The 24,354-nt window shown below is 45.7% G+C and overlaps 1 protein-coding gene across 3 annotated transcripts in view; it reads left to right on the forward strand.

The window, feature by feature from the left end:
- Mre11 (MRE11 homolog, double strand break repair nuclease) overlaps positions 1-24,354 on the forward strand; it is a 46,594-nt gene that overhangs the window by 15,656 nt on the left and 6,584 nt on the right. For all 3 annotated transcript variants that reach the window (XM_032909391.1, XM_032909389.1, XM_032909390.1), the window contains exons 9-17: positions 946-1,117; positions 4,643-4,723; positions 6,521-6,647; positions 11,205-11,308; positions 12,533-12,706; positions 15,030-15,092; positions 19,872-20,088; positions 20,945-21,025; positions 23,808-23,866. In XM_032909391.1, coding sequence (XP_032765282.1) covers positions 946-1,117; positions 4,643-4,723; positions 6,521-6,647; positions 11,205-11,308; positions 12,533-12,706; positions 15,030-15,092; positions 19,872-20,088; positions 20,945-21,025; positions 23,808-23,866 — 1,078 coding nt within the window. The remainder of the gene's footprint in view (positions 1-945; positions 1,118-4,642; positions 4,724-6,520; positions 6,648-11,204; positions 11,309-12,532; positions 12,707-15,029; positions 15,093-19,871; positions 20,089-20,944; positions 21,026-23,807; positions 23,867-24,354) is intronic.

A 24,354-nucleotide genomic window follows, 5' to 3' on the forward strand; every position in this document is an offset into this window, starting at 1 on the left:
GCTTCTATTCTGGCAGGCTAGTAAGGCCATGGCTACACTGACTGCCCAAGCCTTTTACTGAGAGGGAGTTTGGTGCTTGTTGGTGATTTTGCTACATTTTAGGAAAATTCAAGACTATCATTTAAGAATAAATTTCAGATTAGCTACTATGTAGATAATTTACAAATTTTGCAAAGTCTGTATATTAGCAGATTCCCATAGTAACTTAGTTGAGCTTTTTCTGGTTATACGTGTACTGTTGTAGCACAACTAATTTTGTTTATGTTCATGTTGGGGGATGGCATTTAAGATGGTGTCTCACCATGTAGCCTAGGCTGGCCTTGAACTCATGGTTCTTCTTCCTTTGCCCCCATGTACTAGGATCAAAGACTGTGGTACCTTGCCTAGCTTTCTAATTCAGTTTAAGTTGTTGACATTTTGTGACCTGAGCTTCAGTAGAAGGTCTTACTTACCCAGTGGATCTGCTCAGGTTCTGATGTTATGGTACCAACAGGAACAGAGGAGAGCATGGCGATGGAGTGTGTGCTTGTGTGGTTTTCTCTGGTTCTGTCATGATCTGGATAGCATTTACTATACTATAGTCAGGGTGTCCCTTTGTGAAGTGTATTTGCTCCGATAGGAGCGATGGAGGAGTTCATTTTATTCTTAGGAAGAATGTTTGCTTCTTTTTACTATTAAAAAATTAAAATTAATTTGACAAAACATCAATTTTTAAAACAGTATTGGTTTATAAGCAAATATTTTATAAGAATTAAGAAAAAATGGAGCCTATTATTTAAGGCAGGGTCCCAGATAGCCTGTAACTTGTTATCCTCCTGCCTCTGTCTCCTGGGTGTTAGGAATCACCAGCATCTACTCTCACGCCTTGTTGATAGCTTTGAGTGTGTGTGTTCATCTTCCTGAGGATGCTTGCTTTATGTCTGAGCTCGTGGTTTCTCTGTGCAGACATGTAGGCCTTTTACGCGTTAAAGGGAGAAAGATGAACATGCAGAAGCTGCCTCTCCGCACAGTGCGACAGTTCTTCATGGAAGATGTGGTCCTGGCTAACCACCCAAGCCTGTTCAACCCTGACAATCCTAAGGTGACCCAGGCCATCCAGAGCTTCTGTTTGGAGAAGGTGACTATTTCCAAAAGCAGCAGTGAGGCCAGCTCACTGCCCCTCAGTTACAGGGCTGAGCAGAGTAAAGAGAAACCATCTGTGTTTATTGCTCAAAAAGCTGCAACACCACTGGTGCATCTTTTATTTATTTATTTATTCACATAGAGTTATTTACTAATTAAATTTGTTCTTTGACAATTTCATACATATGTATGTATGTATCTATATAATGAGCTCCTCTCTCCCTTCTTCCCTCGACTGCCCTCCCTTATGAAGTCTTCCACTTTCGTGTCTTTGTTTTATGACTCACTGAGTTTAAACGGGGCTCTCTGCGCCCCTGGGATTGGAACCGATCGGTGTCTGGTGGGCTCCTCCTCAGTGACTACATAATTGAAGATGACCGCCCCTTCCCCGGATCCCTCTGACCTGTGAGTCTTGAGGGTTTGTGACGCAGTGGTTGTGTCAAGCCCGAGTGATGTTTCAGTCATTCTTGTCTTCTGGCCCTTCCTCATTCCACCCCGGCTTTGTCCGTGTCCCCACCTGAGAAAGGAACGTCATATACTTGGACTGTTAGGGCTGAGTGTCCCACTGCAAAGACTTTTCTTACACAGAAGAATGCTAGATGTAGAGAAGTCACCAGTTAACTCTCCTACAACTTCTTTTAAAGAGTACACACTGGATTTCCTCACCCTGATCTGCGTTTGATAATGGCTCACCTTCCTTGTGAAATCAGACGCTGACTTTGGAGATGGAAGGACACTGTGGTCCTTTATGTCTAATTTCCATCACACATTCCTCCCCCCTAAAGACTACTCCAAACCAAGCTTAGCCCCTGCCTCTGGTGTGGACTGCTGCCACCCCTCATCCTCGGGGAGGTTCTGGGTCTGCTGCTGCAGTCACGCTGCACGTTTTTATCCTAGGCTGCAGCGTGACAGCTGGAGTTGCTGACATCGTTTAGTCCTTGCTCTCTGCCAGCTTTGGCTTCACATCTTATTCTCATGTAAAGTAGGAAGTGGGGATGATGATGGTGATCACTCATGGGAACTAGCTGCTTCTGTGAGCTCTATGCCTGGTATCATTTAATTCATCCACAGCGCCTGGATGTGGACAGGTTCTTCCTCCCACTTTCTTGCTGTCTTCCTCTGTTCCCTCCTCCTCTCTCCTCCGTGTTATTATTGTTTCTAGGAATTGAATCCAGGGCTTTACAGATGCTACACAATTTCTCTACCATTGAGTGCCTCAGCCTCCTATTCCATGTTCTCCACCATAAGCTGGTCCTTAGATTACACAACTGGCCATTGTCACAGATGAAGGAGCTACAGAGGGCTTGCCTAGCTGAAAAGCTTTAGTGTGTGCATATTCCAAGGTGACTGACGTCACAGACTCAGGCTTACTAGACTTGTCTCTCTCTTTTAAGGCCAGCCCCCTTCTACCAACTCTTTGTTTTCCCTGATACTCGTCACTATCAGGAAGATGTTGGCTGTGGCCCAGATGCATACATTGTCTTTGTAGCTGAAAAAACTCTTCTTCCCGCTAGCTCCAGATATCCCTGAATAGCTTTATTGGTGACCCATTTCCTGAAGTCAGACAGGTAGGAAATCCCTGTGTTGATTTTGTAGGATGTCTCCACAGCAGCCATCCCAAGGTTTCTCAGCCTTGACACAGTGGGCACTTTGACTCGGTCTTCTCTGCTGTGGGAGCAGCTGGGGTTCTGTGCGACAGGGTATTTCTCAGTCTCCTCCTTGGCCTCTGTCCACTAACTGCCAGTAGCTCCCTGTCTTAGTCGGGGTTGCTGTGACGGACATTGTGACCAGAAGCAGCTTAGGGAGGAGAGGGTTTATTTGGCTTACATGTCCTGAATCACAATCTTTTGGGGACACTAAGATAGGAACTCAAATCAGGCAGGAACCTGGAGGCAGGAGCTGATGGAGAGGCCATGGAGGATGCTTGCTTTCCATGGCTTGCTAAGTCTGCTTCCTTAGAGAACCCAGGACTAGTAGGCTAGGGTGGCACTGCCCACAGTGGGCTGTGGCATCCTCACCATTCACTAAGAAAATGCCCTCAGCCCAGCCTGATGGATGCATCTTCTCATTTGAGATTCCCTCCTCAAATGACTCCAGCTGTGTCAAACTGATGTAAAAACCAGCCACACAATCCCTTTCCCTACAGCCATGAGAAGACAGACTGAAATGTTCCAAGGACTGAAATCACCTCCTCTTGAGCCCTGTTGCAGCCCTCGCACCTAAATTCCAGTCTTCTTCTTTTCTCTCCCTTCTTCCCTTTTCTCTTTTCCCTCCCTCCCTCCCTCCCTCCTGATTCAGGGTTTTGACGTGAGGCCCTGAGTAGCCTGAACCTTGAATTCGCTCTGAACCTCCTGCCTGTGCCTTCCAAGTGCCTGGATGGCTGGCGTGCTCTGCCCGTAGAAGAGCCATAAGAATCTGGACAGGAAGAGTACTTCCTGGCAGCAGTGATTAAGCTATGCATAATTTCTGATACTTCTTTGATATGGTCCTTAATTATGTTATCTTCATACCTGTGAGGACAAGGCTCACTTGTTAATATGTTTGTATTTCAAACTTTTTGGTTTTTGAGCCAGAGCCTTGTTCTATTGCTAAATTGGCCTGGAGCTCACTGGAACCTCAAACACTCAGCCTTCTTTCTGCCTCTGAAATGTGGGTTCTAGGTGCCCAGGTGCCACCATGCCCGACTTCCTGCCTTTCTGTTTAGCACTTGTGGTGCTATGTGCATGCTGGCTGACTGAGAATTGACTGAGCAGATCTCCTGGAAACTCTTCCATTCAGGAGCGTAGTCACCAGCACAGGTGGCTGTGGACTGTAGTACGCAGAGTTCACCTTCCTGGGTGTGCTAACCACATTTCAATTCCCTCTGTCCACATGTGCTTCATGGCAGTAGCACCAGATACTACAGAGGTAATTGTGTTTCTAGAGCAGGCATGGTGCTGCATCCCTGTGATCCCAGTACTTGGCAGGTGGAGGCAGGCAGAACGGGGCAGCATTATAAACTCTCAGTCTTGGAGAAGATTAGCAAACAGCTGCAGCCATTAGGAAGCTGTGTTGGAAATAAAACCTGCCTCCTTGGACCTTCGCTCTTTCAGAGCAGTGTAGGACAAGTGCTTTTGTCTGGGATCTCTGATCTGGTACAGCATTATCACATTGGAAACCCTCATCTTGTGTACTTGAGCTTTTCCAAAGTAAACCATCCAAGATCCTGTAGATTCCTGCAGAGTACATGACACCATTGAAAACCCGATTTATTCAGTTTAAACTTGAGTAGAAAATTGGAACAGAGTCAGTATCATAGATTTTCTTGTGAAGGGGTTGAGTGAGGTGATGGACAAATTACTAAGAATGTCGGGAAAGAAAACTGTTGAGGGCTGAGATTGGTGGGAGCACTGCAAGCTGTAAAGGATGCGGTCAGCAAGATAGGAGTCAGGGTGGCAAGGAGCTGTGCAGAACCCTGCAGTGATTTAAACCACACCACCCAGCTTACACAAAGCTTAATACTTGGCGTTTCTGTTTGGAGATTGAAGAAATGCTTGACAGTGCTGAGCGGGAACGGCTGGGGAATCCTCAGCAGCCGGAGAAGCCTCTCATCCGACTACGGGTAAGTCCTGGCGTGTTAGCCGACCTTGCTAGTTCTAATAACAACGTACACTTAACGTGCTTCCCTGAAAATTAGTACGCTAGTGCCTAGAGGAACGGGAACAGGTAGAGCGGGAAGCTGGAAGCCGAGGGCTGGTGTAATCTCAGGAGAGCTTTAGCGATTCGGTAGTTCATTCATTTCTAATCGGTCCTTGCTCCACCCTCCTGCTCCCCTCGGGCACCTTGGCCTTGCTGAAGCTCCGTGAGTGCTCCAGTGTCCCCAGGAGACCAGTGCTTGGGGTAGAGCTGATTGACTCCTTTCTGTTGTCAGTCCAGCTTCTCGCTCCTCCTACTGTGTGCACTTTGCTGTTTTGGTTGCTGCGAGCTGCGCTGTCCTGTGAGTCAGCCTGTCCTTTGCACTCTGCTAGAGACAGGGTAGCGTGTGTCATTTGCCCCACTGCTTTTCCCTCTCCTCCGACTGCTGTGCTTATCTCCCATGTCCTCCACAGACAGAGCCTGCAGTCCCTGTCATCAAGCTCTGAGGGAGCAGATGACCTGGAATTTTGAGTTCACTTCAGTCTTCGCCACTGAATCCCTCTCATCTGAGCTGTCTCCAGCTCCTCCTGTCTCTTAGCCATCTTCATTCTACACACTTGGCTTTAACAGCGTTTGCTGTAGTGAGTCCTGTGCTTAGGAAGTGTGGCCTTGGCATCACCAGTGCTTAAAATGTGGGATTCCAGGTCCCACATTGACCCTGTGGCCTTCTGACGAGATTCGTGTGTACACATTACCATTTGAGACGTTCTGGGACCTGAGGGTGAGAACCTGACAGTGCTCAGCCCAAGAGCTTGGTGCTTTGGTGGTCAGAGTAGTCACATCCCACACTGTAGCGACCGAGGCCTCTGCGATTGTACAGTTCAGGACGCTGGCCCTTCAGCAGTCCCAATCTGGAGATCCAGTCAAAAGCCAAAGGCTGGAAATGCTCATTGGAGTGTAAGTGAGGGAATCGGCGGCAGCCGTGGTGGTGGCAGCAGCTGGATAAACCAGCACAGCAGCAAGAGGGAAGGGCAAGTCAGGAAACCGAATCTTCTTCCTGCCCTTTTATCTGAGCTTTGACTCGAGATGCCACCCGCAAGACAACTACTGGTTTCAGAGGGTTGGAGTCTGCTGGGTCAGAGGCATCAGGTGATAGGCATGGAGGCTGGTGTAGAAGCTGAGGGCTCACATTTTTAGCCATAAGCATGAAGTGGAGAGTACAAGTCAGCAGTAGTTGGTGCTTTTTACTCTCAAAGTCTACCCCCTAAGCCTGAGACTGTGGGGGACATCTCATTCAAAGCACCATAAGTAGCCATTTCTTAGAACCCACAGACATTTTTCACTGTCTGGATTCTCCTGGCATTGTCTTTGTCCAGTCTGGAGATGTCTCCCTGGGATGCAGATGAATAAGCTGACGTATATAAGGGGTGCATTCTATTTTGAAAGTTGAGAAATTGACTTAAAAGTCCCACCTTGTTTCCAGCTAGTACCGTGCTGTGTACCTAGGCTATCAGGGAAGACAGTGCATTCATTCCATCCTGGATGGCTTTGCCTTGTTCTATTGAACAGGAAGTGTGTTTATGTAACGTTAGGTTATGTATTATTCCGTCAGTGGGACAAATGGTTTAACATCATCATTGTCATTACAGAGCATGAGTTTAGAAATGTAAGAATATTGAGCTTTTAGATTGATATTAATACATACCAAAGTAGAGAAGCCAAAAATGTGTATTTCTCAAAAATTGCTACACTGTTTCCTGGTTTAATAGTTTATTCTTTCTAGGTGGACTACAGTGGAGGCTTTGAACCTTTCAACGTTCTTCGTTTCAGCCAGAAGTTTGTGGATCGGGTTGCTAACCCAAAAGATGTCATCCACTTTTTCAGACACAGGGAACAAAAAGGAAAAACAGGTAAACTGGTTATTTTAAAAAGTTAAAGAATTTAACTGGCAGTATTTGTATAAACTAGTCTTTGGTAAGATAAATACAAAATAGAAGATTTTAGTATTTGTAAAGTTAGAAAAGAAAAAGGTAAGTGAATACCTTTGGGGTATTTTCTTGTTTACTTGATTTTAGAGGCAAGGTCTTGATGTAGCCCAGTCTGGCCTCACATGGGATCTTTCCTCAGTGTCCTGAGTGCTGGACTGCAGGCTTGTGCCGTCCTGCCCAGCTGCATTCAGCTTTTTGAAGTTGTGAGTATTTATGAAGGCTTGGGGCAAGGCTTCAGTGCGAAGTGACTGTGCCATGTCTGGAGGCACCTGTTACTCATATCTGCACCTGTTTCCTCCCACGGATGGACGGATGGACAGATGGACGGATGGACTGCAAGCTCTCACCTTCTGCAGTATTAAGTATTTTGACTTAGCATATACAGCGTTTTAGGAAGACTTCAGACTTTTGAAGTCTAAAGTGACCTGTAGTTTGGTATTTTGAAGATTGAAGAGTTCATTTCCAGTTAAATTTATAAATGCCTAGTGCCCTGTTAACTATTAAACAAAGTCATCAACTCAAATAACGTTTTTCATAAGAAATATCCATCGTGTTTATTACAGAGTACCCTTCCCTTTACAGCCAGTGAGAGAGTTTTTCAGCATGGTAGAAATGAAGAATGATGGCGCTGGAGAGATGGCTCAGTGGTAATGAGCACTGCCTGCTCTTCCAGAGGACCCGGGTTCCTTTCCCAGCACCCACATGGTGGATCACAAAGTCTGTAACTCCAACTCCAGGAGATCCATGCTTTCTTCTGGCCATTTGGCACTGTTTATACATGGTGCATAGGTACACATTCAGGCAAACGTCATACTCATTAGATTAAAATGAAAAATGCTGTGAATTTACCCTGATGCCATGGTTCAGATACTGAAGTGTAGAGGTCAGAAAGCCATGTGCAAGAACTGTGTTTTGGCTGTGAGTTTTAGTCAGTTACTTCTTACTGGTTCCGTGACAAGAACCTTAACCCTGTTTGAGTTTTATCTCCAGCAGGTTTTGGCCTGGAGATACTTTTTTATTTACTTGAGTTGCTTGGTGGAAATGGTGTCACCTGTGTGTGCCTTAACTGAAAGTTGTATAAGTTATTATCTACTCTACTGTTAAAAGTTCTCACTTATGAAACCAAATTTGTTTTGTACATGGCCTTAACATGGTGTCTGGCAAATGCTTAGTACTCACCGTATGTGTAGAGCAACAGTAAAGCCTCTGCCTTGCACTAAGAGTACTCACCGTATGTGTGAAGTAACCTCTGCCTTGGCACTAAGAGTACTCACCGTATGTGTAAAGTAACAGTAAAGTCTCTGCCTTGGCACTAAGAGTACTTACTGTATGTGTAAAAAAACAGTAAACTGTCTGCCTTGCACTAAGAGTACTCACCGTATGTGTAAAGTAACAGTAAAGCCTCTGCCTTGGCACTAAGAGTACTTACTGTATGTGTAAAGTAACAGTAAAGTGTCTGCCTTGGCACTAAGAGTACTCACCGTATGTGTAAAGTAACAGTAAAGCCTCTGCCTTGGCACTAAGAGTACTCACTGTATGTGTGAAGTAACAGTAAAGCCTCTGCCTTGGCACTAAGAGTACTCACTGTATGTGTGAAGTAACAGTAAAGTCTCTGCCTTGGCACTAAGAGTACTCACCGTATGTGTAAAGTAACAGTAAAGCCTCTGCCTTGCACTAAGAGTACTCACCGTATGTGTGAAGTAACAGTAAAGCGTCTGCCTTGGCACTAAGAGTACTCACCGTATGTGTAAAGTAACAGTAAAGTCTCTGTCTTGCACTAAGAGTACTCACCGAATGTGTAAAGTAACAGTAAAGCGTCTGCCTTGCACTAAGAGTACTCACCGTATGTGTAAAGTAACAGTAAAGCCTCTGCCTTGGCACTAAGAGTACTTACTGTATGTGTAAAGTAACAGTAAAGCGTCTGCCTTGCACTAAGAGTACTCACCGTATGTGTAAAGTAACAGTAAAGCCTCTGCCTTGGCACTAAGAGTACTCACCGTATGTGTGAAGTAACAGTAAAGCCTCTGCCTTGGCACTAAGAGTACTCACTGTATGTGTGAAGTAACAGTAAAGCCTCTGCCTTGGCACTAAGAGTACTCACCGTATGTGTAAAGTAACAGTAAAGTCTCTGCCTTGGCACTAAGAGTACTCACCGTATGTGTGAAGTAACAGTAAAGCCTCTGCCTTGCACTAAGAGTACTCACCGTATGTGTAAAGTAACAGTAAAGCCTCTGCCTTGGCACTAAGAGTACTCACCGTATGTGTAAAGTAACAGTAAAGCGTCTGCCTTGGCACTAAGAGTACTCACCGTATGTGTGAAGTAACAGTAAAGCCTCTGCCTTGGCACTAAGAGTACTCACCGTATGTGTAAAGTAACAGTAAAGTCTCTGCCTTGGCACTAAGAGTACTCACCATTATGTGTAAAGTAACAGCCTCTGCCTTGCACTAAGCCATATGTGTAAAGTAACAGTGCGTCTGCCTTGGCACTAAGAGTACTCACCGTATGTGTAAAGTAACAGTAAAGCCTCTGCCTTGGCACTAAGAGTACTCACCGTATGTGTAAAGTAACAGTAAAGTCTCTGCCTTGCACTAAGAGTACTCACCGTATGTGTAAAGTAACAGTAAAGCCTCTGCCTTGGCACTAAGAGTACTCACCATATGTGTGAAGTAACAGTAAAGCCTCTGCCTTGGCAGTAAGAGTACTCACCGTATGTGTGAAGTAACAGTAAAGCCTCTGCCTTGGCACTAAGAGTACTCACCGTATGTGTGAAGTAACAGTAAAGCCTCTGCCTTGGCACTAAGAGTACTCACCGTATGTGTGAAGTAACAGTAAAGCGTCTGCCTTGGCACTAAGAGTACTCACCGTATGTGTGAAGTAACAGTAAAGCCTCTGCCTTGGCACTAAGAGTACTCACTGTATGTGTGAAGTAACAGTAAAGCGTCTGCCTTGGCACTAAGAGTACTCACCGTATGTGTGAAGTAACAGTAAAGCCTCTGCCTTGGCACTAAGAGTACTCACCGTATGTGTAAAGTAACAGTAAAGCGTCTGCCTTGGCACTAAGAGTACTCACCAAATGTGTAAAGTAACAGTAAAGCCTCTGCCTTGCACTAAAATTACTCACCGTATGTGTAAAAGTAACAGTAAAGCCTCTGCCTTGGCACTAAAGTACTCACCATATGTGTGAGAACAGTAAAGCCTCTGCCTTGGCAGTAAGAGTACTCACCCCATGTGTGTGAAGTAACAATAAAGCCTCTGCCTTGGCACTAAGTACTCAGTAAAACAGTAAAGCCTCTGCCTTGGCAGTAAGAGTACTCACCATATGTGTAAAGTAACAGTAAAAGCCTCTGCCTTGTCACTAAGCTCACCCCGTATGTGTGAAGAGTAAAAGCCTCTGCCTTGGCACTAAAATGTATGTGTGAAGTAACAGTAAAGCGTCTGCCTTGCACTAAGAGTACTCACCGTATGTGTAAACAGTAAAGCCTCTGCCTTAGTACTCAAGTGTAAAAAACCCTCTGCCTTGGCACTAAAATTACTCACCATAAGAACAGTAAAGCCTCTGCCTTGCACTAAAGTACTCACCGTATGTAAAGTAACAGTAAAGCCTCTGCCTTGGAACTAAGGTATTCGTCCACCTGATGAGAGACACACTGACCTGGAAGGTGTCTCCACCATCTAGTCGTTTTGAGACCTTCCCTCCTGGTTCTGTCATCTCTGCTGTGTTCTGTGATCAGATTATAGCTGCCTTTGCCGGCTACACATGGAGTCTGCTTCTCGGCATTCCTCGTTCTCTGTAGCACTCACCACCTTGCACGCCATTGTTCTCATGGGCAGGAATCTCTCCTTTTCACATGGTGTTCATGGCACCATCTTCAATTAGCAGACAGGGTGTCAGGAGAGCAGATGCTGGGCCTGAGGAGGTTTGCTGACCTCCTGCCCAGTGGGATTGTTAAACGGCCCTGCACAGGGAGTCAGCAGAAGTACATTATCCATATTCCCTGCTAGTGTTCACAGAGTGCCCTCAGGTGCTCACAGTTGAGACTCGCTACCGTCTGTCTGTGAGAGGCATTGCCAGTGAAACTGGCTTCCTTTATTTTGAACTGGGGGTGTGTGGTAGTGACGTAGGAGCACTTTTCGGTGCTGCTGCGGTTAATCCTTGGACCTGGCACTCCTGCCCACCACCTTTCTATCCTTAGTCCACACAGTGGACACTGTCAGTGATGCTCTGGTATTGTGAGTGTGTTCTGAAAGGCAGGGCTGGGGACAGTCTTAGCAGAACAGTGGCAAGAACCGTGGTCCTTTAAGATGGGGAAAGTTACTGTGAGCTGTGTGGAAGAAGAGGCACATCCAGGGCCATTAGCAAACACAGCTTTCTCTTTCTTCCCTGAAATTCTGTGTGGAAGCACTGAGGAGTTGGTGAGCGTGTGGAGACTTTAATGTGTTGTATAAGTTGCTGTTCTCTGCTGCTCTCCTTTTTGTAGGAGAAGAGATCAACTTTGGGAAGCTCATCATAAAGCCTGCTTCAGAAGGAACGACGCTCAGAGTAGAAGACCTTGTAAAGCAGTATTTCCAAACTGCAGAGAAGGTAACTCCTTCCTCAGAACTCACTGTCTTAGTTAGGGCTTCGTTGGAGGGAAGAGACACCATGACCAGGGCAACTCTTTGAAGGAAAATGTTTAATTGGGGCTACAGTTCCAGAGGTTCAGTCTACTTTCATCATGGCGGAAAACATGGCGCTGAGCAGGCCGACATGGTGCTGGAGGGACCAGGAGCTCTTGATCTACAGGCAGCAGAAGTGGAGCGTCTATAGTGGGTGGAGCCTGAGCATGGGAGACCTCAAAGCTTGCCTCCACAGTGATGCACTTCCTTCAAGAGTGCCACTTCCTGTGGTCTAAGCATTCACACACATGAGTCTATGGGGCCATACCTAAGAATGGGTGACACAGCAGATTTTAGTGTAGACCGTGTATAATTCACAAGTAAATGACTGGTGAGTCTGTGAGGGAACCAGTGTGAGGTAGTTTGTATCAAAGTATTCAGTGAACATTGTTAATATAATTAACAGGAGTCCTTGTTGGCTCTATGTTACTCTTCTATTGCTGCTGTAAAAGTCTTGATCTTATGTTTGAATGTAGCTTTTTTTTTTTTTTTTTTAATTTAGTTACTTTACCGATACAGCCATATACTACTTGGACCTCTCTGGTTGTATGTATTTTAAAAAAAACAAATTTGTTATCCGGCAGTTTTATAGGTCAGAAATAGCACTGATCTTTCTGGGCTGAAATCAAGGTATCAGTGGGTCCATATTCCTCTGGAAGTTGTAAGGGAGTGTGTATTTCTTAGCCTTCCCCAGCTACTTGTGCTCCTTACGTACCTTGGCTTAGTCTCCTTTGTCTTTGCCAGCAGTATTGAATCTCTGACCATTTCCCACGTTATGTCTTCCCCTGCCTCTCACTTACTCTTCCTGGAACCCTGGACAACCTGCTTAGTTCATAGCTGGATAAACCCTTGATGTCACCTGTAGCCTTGGACTCCTTCACCATATAACATAGTCAGAGGTCCCAGAGTGAGATGGGGACACCTTTACAGCCATCATCTTGCCTCATCTCTAGTAGCCATTGGTGGCCTCTCTGGGATTATCAACCATTCAGGTCTCACCTGTCTTTGACTCACCTCCCATTTCTTCTGGCCCTTTTAATATTTAGCCATTGGCTTCAGTGCTGTCTGCTGGCCCCACACCCGTAGCAGAGTATGTTTTCATTCTTGGGTAATTGCTGGTAGTACAGACAGCTTGTGTTGTCTTACACAGAATGTTCAGCTCTCACTGCTGACAGAAAGAGGGATGGGTGAAGCGGTTCAAGAGTTTGTGGACAAGGAAGAGAAAGATGCCATCGAGGAATTAGTGAAGTACCAGCTGGAGAAAACGCAGCGGTTTCTTAAGGAGCGCCACATCGATGCTCTAGAAGACAAGATTGATGAAGAGGTGAGCTGCTGAGGACAGCCTGTGAGGGTTGCGCTAAGGTGTGGCTTTGCTTTGGACTCACCACTGTTTAAGTCTCTGATGTGTTTGGTTTCCTCATCTGTAAAGTTAAGGGGATAAAATGACAGATGAATTAGGCAGTGTCTAGGCAGAAGCCAGTAGAGTTTGACATGTGACTGGTGCTGGGTAAGGTTGGTTCTATCCGAGAGAGAGTATCTTTCAGAGCTCCCAGGAAGGCTTCAGAATGAAGCTTGTAGTGTAGAATTGCTTTTCTTTCACCTTTTTCGTTAGTTTTGACTCGCTTTGGAATCTCATCCAGAGCATGCTTCCCCTTTGTATATCAAGGAGCAACGGAGAAAAACTTCCATTGGACTACATTGCAGTTTAAATATTGCCACGTCAAAAAGCAAAATTACGGGGTTTAAATGTGGAGAAAATATTTGTAAGCATGCAGAAGAAAAGGCTAACACTTTGAATGGAGTTTAAAGCTCATAGGAAGCTTTAGAAGTGTTAAACATGTCAAGAGAGCCAGGAAAATGAAAAGGGAGTTAGTTCACAAGAAGTACACATGGCTAATAAGCTTGAGAAGGTGGTATTTAACCACAGTTAACCAAGGGCATTAATTTTAAATGGATTTTATTTGTCGACTCTAGCTTGAGAAAGCTGGCAGCAAGTGTTGGAGGTGTACTGAAGTAGCCTCCTGAGAGCAACAGTGCTTGGCCCTGGGGTTGTCCTAAGGAAGTAGTAAAGCAGACCTTCGTACACAGCTAAGTCCTACCAGTGTATGCTCGGGGGATGCAGGAAATATATGTTTCTTTGAACAGTGTCACAAGATCTAGAAGTCTAAAGACCTCTATTAAGTATTATGTATTAATAAGCTATTAAGTATTGCGATTTTGGCCAGGTGCAATGACATGTCCATACCTCCAGAGTTGAGAAGGTGGATGTAGGAGGATTGGGAGTTCAGGGTCAATCCTCGCTACATAATGAGTTTCAGTCCAGCCTGGGCTACATGAGACCCTGTCTTAAATAAAAAGTATGAGTGAAAGACAAGGGAACGTATTCTCAGTGTAATGTTATAGGCAAACAGGACTGTGAGGATGAAGGGATGTACACACGGATTTACTCAGTTTCGTCATGTGTGTGAGTGTGAATAGATACTTGGAGGTTCCAGACACAGCAAGCGTCTTGGTTACTGACTGTGTTCCATGAGGCTGCCTTCTCTGTAGAGCAAAGCTCGGCTTCACAGATGAGGCAGTGCCTCGCCGCTCACCTTAGCTGTTTAGCAGGCCCTCTTGAAGCCTGCTGCTATTTATGTAAATAGTGTCATTCTGTGCAAGTACATTCAAGTCCGCAGGTCCGTGTACTCAGCACCATGCTGAGCTGCACAGTGTGTGTCTGCGTCTTTTTGTCTCTGTATCATGCTGTGCTCAAAATCAGAAGCCTCATCTGAGTACTGATTCTTGAATTCTCTAAGCTCTTGATCTGTAAAATGGAGTGAGTAATAAAATCTCCTCCACAGTCGTGAGCATGAAAACAGTGTCTCAGTTTGCCTCTTACCTGATGGAATGTTCTTACTCCATATGTTGTTCTCTGTCTTACTCTGCCAACCTTTTTTTATTTTATTTTTTTCTGAGACAGGGTCTTCCTATGTAACCTTGGATACTCACTACTTAATATGTAGACCCAGTTGGCCTAGTAGTCACAGGAATCCACCTGCTTCTGCTTCCTGAGTGCTGGGATTAAAGATGTGTACCACCATGCCAGTTCCCATTCTGGCTTTTGACCCAGGGTTCCACTGCTCTTGTCAAGGTTCCAGTGACTCCTTTTGCCAGCACCCCTGTCAGGGACCTGCTTTGACTGCTGCCAAACTTGTTGCTACATTTTTATCTTACATGTCTTACAGGACTTTCGCACACTGGGCATGCTTTCTTCCCTCCTTGACAGAATATTCCCTTTCCTGGTAACTTTCATCTCTCCATCTTCTTAAGCTGGACTTCCCATTTATCTGCATCCTCACTTTCCGACTTTATCCAGCTTCATGGCTTTGGTGGTGACTCTCCCAAGTTTCTCCTAAGCCTTTCTTCCTTAGCTCCAGACTTGCATAACTTATGGCTTGTTCCTCGTATATGAAGAACAGCCCTCCCAAGCAAGATGCGCATTCTCCGTCCTGCTCTTCCAGTAGAGTTCTATGGACACATTAGACTCTCAGTTGCACAGACCAAAAACCACCAAGTTGCCCATGACTCTGTCCTCTGTCACCTGTATTCTGATGGGGCTCTGCTGTTAGGATATACAGAGTCTGACTTTCTTTGTTGTGGTCTAGGTCCGACGTTTCAGAGAAAGCAGACAGAGAAATACCAACGAAGAAGACGATGAAGTTCGAGAGGTAATGTTCCAGCTGCAGCATACCGTGTTTGTAGGTTGCTTTGTGAACTAGAAGTGATTGCCCCAGGGTATTTCCTGTCTAGGAGTGAACACCCTAGCCACCATTGGCTGATTTGAGCTCAGGTCACATCAGTGACGAGTGTGTGACTGTCATTGCTTTTCTCCCTTCTACTCTTGTTAAAATGTATTTGTACATGTGATGGGCACAGATTTCAGAGAAAAATCCTCATTATTGAAAATAACATGGAGAGATATTTCTGAGTTAGAATGTTGGAATCCTAAGTCTCCTTAAGTGTTAAGAAAGGTAGATTTGAAAGTGCTTACTGAAGTTCTGGGCTTCTGACGGTCACTGGGGCTTGGTCACTCATGACTGAAATGTACACGTTTGTTTTCTGGTTGTGTGTTCTCTGGTTTGATGACTGCGCTGTTTTCATGTTATTTCACACATTACTGACTCCTGCGCCTTCGTCTGAGTTGCTTTCCGTTGGTTTTCGTGGTGGTGGTGAGTACAAGTGTGGGGGAATTGGACAGGTGTGGTCTTTGACCACGGAGTTTCCTCATCAGTGTCCTTAGCCTTTAGAAGCATAGGAACTGGCGCTGAGGGCAGAGCTCAGTTGTCCAGTGCCTGCCCTGCATGTGTGAGGCTGTGGGATTCATCCCTGTCACCACCAAAAAATACAAATAAATGGTGAATATTTTATATGGAAATGTAACTTTCAAGTGGGAGCCCTTCAAAGGAGTAAAATAGCTATATTTTTTAAAACATTTGCAGGTAACAGGATTTCCTGGGCATTTTAGTTGATTTTCTGTTGCTGTATCAAAAAGCATAAAGTATAGAGAAATGTTTGAGCTCACAGTACCAGAACTGGGAAGGCCAGAGAACATGGGGCCAGCATCTAACTAGAGTCTTCCTAGAGGTTTCCGATTTGTCAGATGGCATGACACGGTAGGGAGTGAGCGTGCTAGCTTTCATTCAGGTCTGAGCCATTGCCTCCATAACTCAGGAGTGCATCGATCCTGTGAATAGATTAATCCACTCATGAGGCCTGACTCATGCAGTGACCACTCCATACTGTTGATAGAGTGGCTTTGCACGTAAAGTTTCAGCACGTGAAGTCTGGATAAGCAGTTCCAGAACGCCGTGGGTCTGACAGGGCTTTCAGCGTCAGCATCCTACCCGACTTGAGTAATAGAGTTGACACGTCCCCAGGATGTAACTCCCAGATGTGTCAGGGTTTCTGAGCTCAGAGTATAAATCCTATTACTATGCCCTAGTTATTTTAACAGACAGAATACATACCATAGAGCTACTAGTTGACATGGGGAAAACAAGGTAACTTGAAAACCTAGAGCCATGAGCAGACAGTAAAGATTGGATTTTGAAGGCCGCCATGATCTCCATCCTGTGCACTGCTATCTCTTATGGTTCTATAAAAACAGCTGTTCCAGGCTGGCACTCACTCCTTGTTTTTCCAGCTTTTCTGAATTTAGATGGGGTTGGTACACCCTTTCCAAATGTGGTGCTGATCCTAACCCAGAGTGAGGGGAAGTCTCAGGATGGGAGGAAGGACTCATGAGCCATACATACAAGGAATTGGTGTCCATGTGGTATTAAAAAGGGCTTCTTAACAATAACAGCAACTTAAACATGGCAAAAGCCTTGGCTAGACGTCTTTTCAAAGGTTTTCATGTGCTCTGTCAGCACTTAGGATCCTGAGTATTCACAATACAGAGACACTTGCACCCCACATTAGAGAAGCAAGGGTGAACCCCCAGGGAGACAGAGCAAGAATATGAGCAGAAAAGAACAAGGGTGAGGATTGGCACCTGTGTGTGCAGCTTGGAGCCCTATTCCTCCTGGTGCAAGGAGGACCAATGCCCTGGGGTGGAAAGCAATATGGCCACCCTTGAGAAAGGTAAAATAGGCTTAAGTATACAGCAAGGGGAGTGGAGGTGGAGCCTCAAGTGAATACTTACCTGCCAGTGCTCCAGAGTATGAGCGACAGTAGCCAAGCGAGACACAGCAGGTTTCTATCCGTAGGTCACTGCATGAGCAAAGGGAACGTCACCCCATCATCACCGTCTAACACGTGCTCCAGTGCGCATGGATCTGAACACACACTGAGTGGGAAGGGGCCAGAGTCCACTGTACAAACATAACACTTCCTGTTTGTGCTGCTGTGTGCTTCAGTCATAGGGACGGAGCAGAACTGGGGTTCCCCGGGACTTGGGGGTAGAAAATGGGTAGACTTTCAGTTTAAGATGAAGAATAAGTCCTAGAGTACTTAAAGCTGTTGTGCAGAAATGTGAGTTAGAGCAGCGTTTGACTATAATATTTGAGAAAATGAAAATAAAGATGGTGTTTAGCCAAAGAAAGATAGATAATTTGGAAATGCTGGTTTGTCACTTAGCAGTAGGCATCCCAGTGGGACTGGGGGTTGCGTGCCTGTCACTACTGCTACAGAGGTGCTGTGCTAGCTTGTCTTCTCAGCACCGCTGTCTGTGAGCGCATGCTCCATCATCCCTCACCTTGTTCTGATGCTACAGGTTTGATTTTGCGTATCCCAAGGGATTCTCTCTTGATGCTGTGTTTGGTTCATGCTTCCTTTTTGTAACAGTGAATGAGTGTTCCCCACACCCTACTCTTGGAACTGAGGACTGAACCCAGTCCTTGGTGCTATACCGCTGAACCAAATTCCCTACCTCTGTGAGCAGATTTTAATGTGTATAAAGCATTCATGCGAGGTACCTACTTAACAGTGGGGAAGCGGGTAACTCATGCTTCTCTGTGTGTGCTCCCCATCCTCCTCCTCCTCTTCCTCCTTCTCCCTCTTCTCCTCCTCCCCCTCCTCCTCCTCCCGCTCCTCTTCTCTCTCCATGCGCCTTCTAAGTTTGTCATGTAGAAAAGTACCCACCTATTCCTGAAGTCTGTTGTTAATAGGAGTGGTGGGGAGTTAAGGCCTTTTCCATCTAGGGAAGGAAAATGGGCCTCCTCCTTGCGTTCTGTTCATGTGAAGTGTATTACTATGTATGGGTCCCTGACCTGCTATCACTCTGCAGGTCTGTACTGGCATGCCAGCCCTGCGGGTACTCCTGGGCTCTGCTGTCTGCTCTCTGTATGTTCAGTGCTGTCTGCGCTGGGCTGGATTTGGGAGCACTGGGCGCCTGTCCTGTGCTACAGCACTGCTGCAGTAGCAGTGGGCTCTGGCCTTAGAAATTTGCCTCAGAGTTCTTGGTGTCTGGATGGTGTGTGGGGATTTTTGCCTGTTTTGTTGTTTTATTTTTAACTTCTGTGTTGTGCCGGCATGGATGTCTGAACTACATGCTTGCCTAGTATCCAAATAGGCCAGAAGAAGGAGTTGAACTTCCTGAAAATGGAGCTGCTGATGAGTGTGAGTGCCGGGAGTCTAACCAACCCTGTGCAACAACTGCTCTTAACCTTGAGCGTCCTTTAGCTCCCAGACGATGTTTCTAAGCAATCTTCTCTAACTGTTCTTGGAAGATTAGACGCTTGATGGCATTTGTTTTTGTTTTTTTCCCCCTGGGGCTCTAGGATGTTTTCAGGACCTGCGTTAGAACGCACATTTATTCTAACATTTTATGTCCGTATGTGTGCGTGTGATCATGTGTGGACATGTATGCGGAGGACAAGTCCTGAGTGTTTTTCCTAGGTACTGCTACCCTGTCTGTGTTTGTGCATGTGGGGCAGAGATCAGTGTGGGCTGTCCTCCTCTGTGACTTTCTCCCTTATTTTTTGAGAACCTGGAGCTTACTGATTAGACTAAGCTAGCAGGGCTCACAACCTCCAGAGGCTGTCTGCCTCTTCCCCAGTGCTGTGGTACTAGACACATGCAGTGGCACCCATGTCTTTAACGTGGATTCTGGAGACCTAAACTCAGGTCCTCATGCTTGCACAGCAAGCACTTTACCAATCAAGTCGTCTCCCTAGCCATGACCTCCCCACACCTCCAATTACTTTCTTTCTTTTTTTAATATAAAAAAAAATCTGTTCATTTAGAGTTACAGTATTTGGCTGAATCTCAAATTTGTTTTTTCTAAATGATTTCTTACAAAATGAAGAAAATGGGTATGCTTGGTTCTAAGATTTTTTTTTTTAAAGATTTATTTATTTTATGCATATGAGGTACACTGTAGCTGTCTTAAGACACACTCATGTAAGTGGAGGCATCAGATCCCATTTCAGATGGTTGTGAGCCACCATGTGGTTGCTGGGAATTGAACTCAGGACCTCTGGAAGTACAGTCAGTGCTCTTGACCACTGAGCCATCTCTCCAGCTCCTTTTTCAGTCTTTTTATAACAATTTATATAATATATGTAACAAGATAACAACTTATTATCTATATGTTTCTGGGTATAAAAGTTATTTTAGGGGAAATTGTCATATTCAAAAATCAGAAAGAAAATAAATGCACCCTAAATTTTATGGGTTTTTTTTCTTTCTCTTTTTAATTAAGAACTCATTCTAAAAAAGAATGACAGCTTGCGGCTGTCTTTATAAACATTGTGTAGGATGAGGAGTGATCTTCAGCCATCTTTTTTCTGGTTCTAGAAGCACTGAACACAAAACTGAGGTTTTTGGAGACCCTTCTAAGAGGTCATAGCACAGGTACGGGTAGAGAACTTGGTTGGTAGAACACTCCTCTCCCCACTGGTGTATACAGCACACGTAGTGTGCACAGCAGCGTTCGTGGGTTGATGTGACTGGATGAGTGGTGGGCGTGATGCTGTCTCTACTGATGTGCCACCTCTGCTGCACAGGCCATGAGCAGGGCCCGGGCCCTCAGGTCACAGTCAGAGAACGCCGCCTCAGCCTTCAGTGCAGATGACCTGAGTTTTGATATAACGGAGCAGACAGCAGATGACTCTGACGATAGCCAGTCAGCAGTGCCGAGCCGAGGCCGAGGTCGCGGCCGAGGACGAAGAGGAGGCAGAGGGCAGAGCACTACACCCAGAGGAGGCTCTCAGAGAGGCCGAGGTCAGCACCCATCTTTGCCTTTAACACTGCAGACTTGCAAGCTACAAGAGAAATGCTAAGTTGTGCCCTTTGGTTAAAACAGAACTGGGAGGTTTTGTTTCTAAAACAGTTGCTGCCTATAGTAGAGCTTGGATGAATTGTAACTGGCTGCATGCAGCCGTAGGGTTTTAGTTGTTTTTAAGTTTGATTAAGAGCCTTACTGTGCTCTTCTCCTCTATGTAGTCTCTCAGATATGGAGAAGTAATGAACGACAAATGTGAATGAAAGGAATGGCTAGCAAATGGCAATTCCACATCAGAGAAATATGCCACTATCAGGAGACAAAGTACTTAGGTGTTACATTCTGGGCTGGAGAGATGGCTCAGCAGTTAGAGCACTGGCTGCTCTTCCACAGGTCCTGAGTTCAATTCCCAGCACCCACATGGCAGCTCACGGTTCCAGGGATCGATGCTCGCTTCTGCTCTGCAGGATCCTGCGTACATGTGAGGCCATAAACACTTAAGCTTACACTGTGGCTCAATATCAGAGTTCGGAAGAGCCAGGCATGGCAGTGCACACTCAGACGTCTATGAGCGCGGTCTACATAGTCAGTTCCAGGGCAGCCAGAGCTACATAGTGAGACCTTGTCTCGGAAAAACAAACCAAAAAAGAGCTCTGAAGAGTCAGTCTGTGGCCATTTCTATCGTCTTTACACTTAACAGCTTGTGTCCTTAATCTGTGACTGAGGACAGTGTGACTACGAACAGTCTGAAGGCTGCTGGCTTCCTGTGCATGGCTCTCGTGAGCTCTCCCCTCTGCATTGTGCTCACCACAGCTGCCGAGGGAGCTGACTGACCACTTGTGATTCCTCCTGCAGACACTGGGCTGGGGATCTCTACTCGGGGCAGGAGCTCAAAGGCCACTGCGTCAACATCTAGAAATATGTCCATTATAGATGGTGAGTACACAGCCATAGTGTATACATTCCAGCCCAGGGAGGCCGAAGGCGCCTCCTTTGTAACCGCACTCCCTGCAGTCCGCAGCCACCCAGGGGATGGGGTAAAATACTCTCTAGAGACAGACATCTTGGGGCTGGAGATGAGCCTTGCCTGTGTCCAGCCCTAGGTTTGATTTCCCACAGCACGGAGGAAACAAAATAAAAAACTGAAAAAGGTTTGCCATGCCACAGGGTTGTTGGAGCTTTTTAATTTTTTTAACGGATTAACTTGTAGAGTATAACTTCCCTTCCCTCTGACAGCTCCCAAGTACAGAGAGAATGAGGCCGTGGGGGAGGGGAGAGTAGGTTGTCCCTGATAACCTGTGCTGGGAACTGCCTCAGTGTGAGTGAGGGACTGAGCTGAGCTGTCTAATGCCATGGATAAAACTAGCGGACCCAGTGCCTGGCGCTTCAGGAGGCCCCTCCAAGAGCTTATTACTATAGCAAAATAAGAAAGGGAACACAAGAAGAGAGTGCCGGTGTGGGTATGCCTCCCTGCCAAAGCCCTGCTCTGTGCGGCACTAGGCTGGCTGTGTCTGGCTGTGGCTAAACCAGTGCCTTAGGCCAGGCTGCTCTTTCTCATTCAGGGCTAATGGCTTTGTGTGAATAATTCTTTGACAGGGTGTGTTTACTTACCTCATTTACAGCCTTAGTTACAGAGACTCTCCACGTTTCCATTGTCATTAAGGTATCAGCTGTTACATTTCCTTACGGTAACCTTCCCTCAGCTTACTGTCTGTGGTCTTGTACCTATTGTGCTGTTGTTATTGTTGTTGTTGTTGTTTTTATCCTGTTTAGGACTCATCCAACTTCATAGAGGTGTGTGCATTAGTGTTTCCTGACACTCTGCTATACTCTTGAGCTTCTGTCTGGGTGTTAACGATGTCCCCACCCATCCTCTGGTCACCTCCTCACTCCCTTTAGTCTCCTTTGTTCCCTAAACGGGAACTGATTTTTTTTTTTTTTTAGTGTGGATAGATACACAAAACGTTCTTGTTACATTAAGTTTCACGAGGTTTTCTTTTTTTATATTTCTGTCTTTTCATGTTTTTTCAACTATTTATTTTTTGAGTTACAATAATTACACCATTTCACCCTTCCATTTCTTCTCTCCAAACCTTCCCCGTCCCTCTCCACATTGTTATTAATACAGTTTTCCTTCATTGTTCCAAGCATATATACATACGTGTTTTCAACCTGGAGGTGCTGCACCCAAGAAGGTGCAGCATTGAAATTGTACTTGTAGATGTCCACTGTAGGGGAGCAGGGGACAGGTAAACAATGTTAGTTGAACTCCACACAACACAAGATTGTTTACTGTTAGGAAAGGAGGAAACATGCATAGCCAACAGCTGCTGTCCATAGGAGTTGACGACCAGATTTCTTTCCACTGAAGTTGTTCAGCAGAGGATAGAGACTGAGCAGAGAAAAGACATCTTATGGCCACTGCCTCGTGTGACTTACTACCCTGAGTCACTGTGCTTTTCATGCTAATACTCTGTGTGTGCGCCTGCTGCCTGCCAGGCACTTGCCAAAGCAATTTGCATTAAGCACTCTTTCCTTTCAACAGCTTTCTGTGTGAAATATTGGCACTGGTGTACAGGTGAGGAAAGTGAGACTTGAATAAGCCAAGCAACTTGGCAGTGGCTGCTAGCCTGAAAGTCAGAGTGGGTTCAGTTCCAGAAGCAAACCTCTGACCTACCTAGGCACATGGCCTTCCTGACAAAACTGTCTTCTGATAAAAGTTACCTGCTTTCATAAGCACTCCTTCGTCAGTGGCTGTCCACTAGGGAGCTAAAGAAAGTTTCCAGGACCTCAGGACTGGGGACCATTAGTAAGTGCTGACAACATTCTCTGAAAGCACTGTACTCTCTGGCTTTCTGTTCATGTGACCTGCTTCTCCATTGTAGAAAGTAGGGTGAGGCCTGTGAGTGAGAGGGCAGACCTGGTCTTCCGCCTTTCGTCTTTCTCTCAGACATCACAAGATCCAACACAGAAACCTGAGGTGGGAAGCCTGGGCAGTGATAAAGTTGGTCTGGGTAGAAAAACTGCTGAGGTCTCCTGACTAGAGACGTTGGGAGTCTGAGGGACACCTTGGCTATTTGTATGTCTCCCTTTGCCCAGTTTAGAGTGGAGATTGTCCTGGAGAAGACACATGTAGGAGAAAGTGAACACTGACTGGCTGCTTGGATCTATTGCATGGTTCTATATCAAATGACAGGAAAGAGGCGGGGCTAGCAAAACTGCAAGTATTGATAAAGCAAAATGGAAGGTTTATGGAAAGCTCTATCAGGGAGTCGAGGATAAATGAGTTGCAGATTTCCCCTTTGGTGTGTTCTCATGCACCCAGTGTGGCTACAGGGAGAGGAGTGAGAGCTGGTGAAGCCTCGGAAAGCTTTGTCAGCAGAAAATGGTGGGAGGGCTAGTGTAGTTTACTTGGCTGAGTGACAGGACTTCATCTTTCAGGCCTGTTTTATAAATATTTTAATGTGGGTGTAATTATGAATTCTGTTTGTTACTCTATTTGAACAACCTGGGAAACCATGAGATTGATAGGCAAACTGAATGTCAAGTATATATAGTCTCACATCCTTTCAGATTTCAGAATATGCAGGTGGTTTTCAACTGATCATTCCAGGTTTTTGCAGGTAGGACTTTAGAATCCTTCAGCTGAGGAAGTGAGTACATGTTTTTAATTACTTTAAGGACCATGTTAACAAGCATTTCATTTTTCTTATACTAGCTTTCAGATCTACCCGACAGCAGCCTTCCAGAAATGTAGCCACTAAGAATTACTCAGAGGTAAGAAAATTGATTTCGATTTGGTTTTAATAATGTGCTTTCTGTGTTAGGACTTCCTAACAGGGATATGGTGTGGACATCAGCACTGGTGAGAACTTGATGGTTATTTAGACTCTTAGGGCCAATAGCAAAGCTCACCGGTTCACCCTGCAAGTGCATTCGTTTCCTGTGTCTGGTAGCATTTTAAAGGACAGCAGTGCTGACCCAACTGCCTGACCTCTAAACCCCGACACAGAAGGTGTATTCCTCACGTAGAGGGAGGCACACTCTTTCACACCGCTGTGGACTAAAGACCAGGCTCGGGATCCTGTGTCCTGTTACAGATTTAACATGGGCCCTTTCTGCACTTGGGATTCTGCAAGCAAATTCAGGAAAGGTCTTACCTGCTGTCTCACTGTCATAATCCGTGAAACTTAAGCCCCAGGCCAGGGCTCTTCTTCCTGTGCCAGGCAGCCCTGCTTGGTGAGGTATACCCTGTACATGCAGGA

Source organism: Rattus rattus, chromosome 8, assembly GCF_011064425.1.
Source record: "Rattus rattus isolate New Zealand chromosome 8, Rrattus_CSIRO_v1, whole genome shotgun sequence".
In the NCBI taxonomy this organism is placed as follows: domain Eukaryota; kingdom Metazoa; phylum Chordata; class Mammalia; order Rodentia; family Muridae; genus Rattus; species Rattus rattus.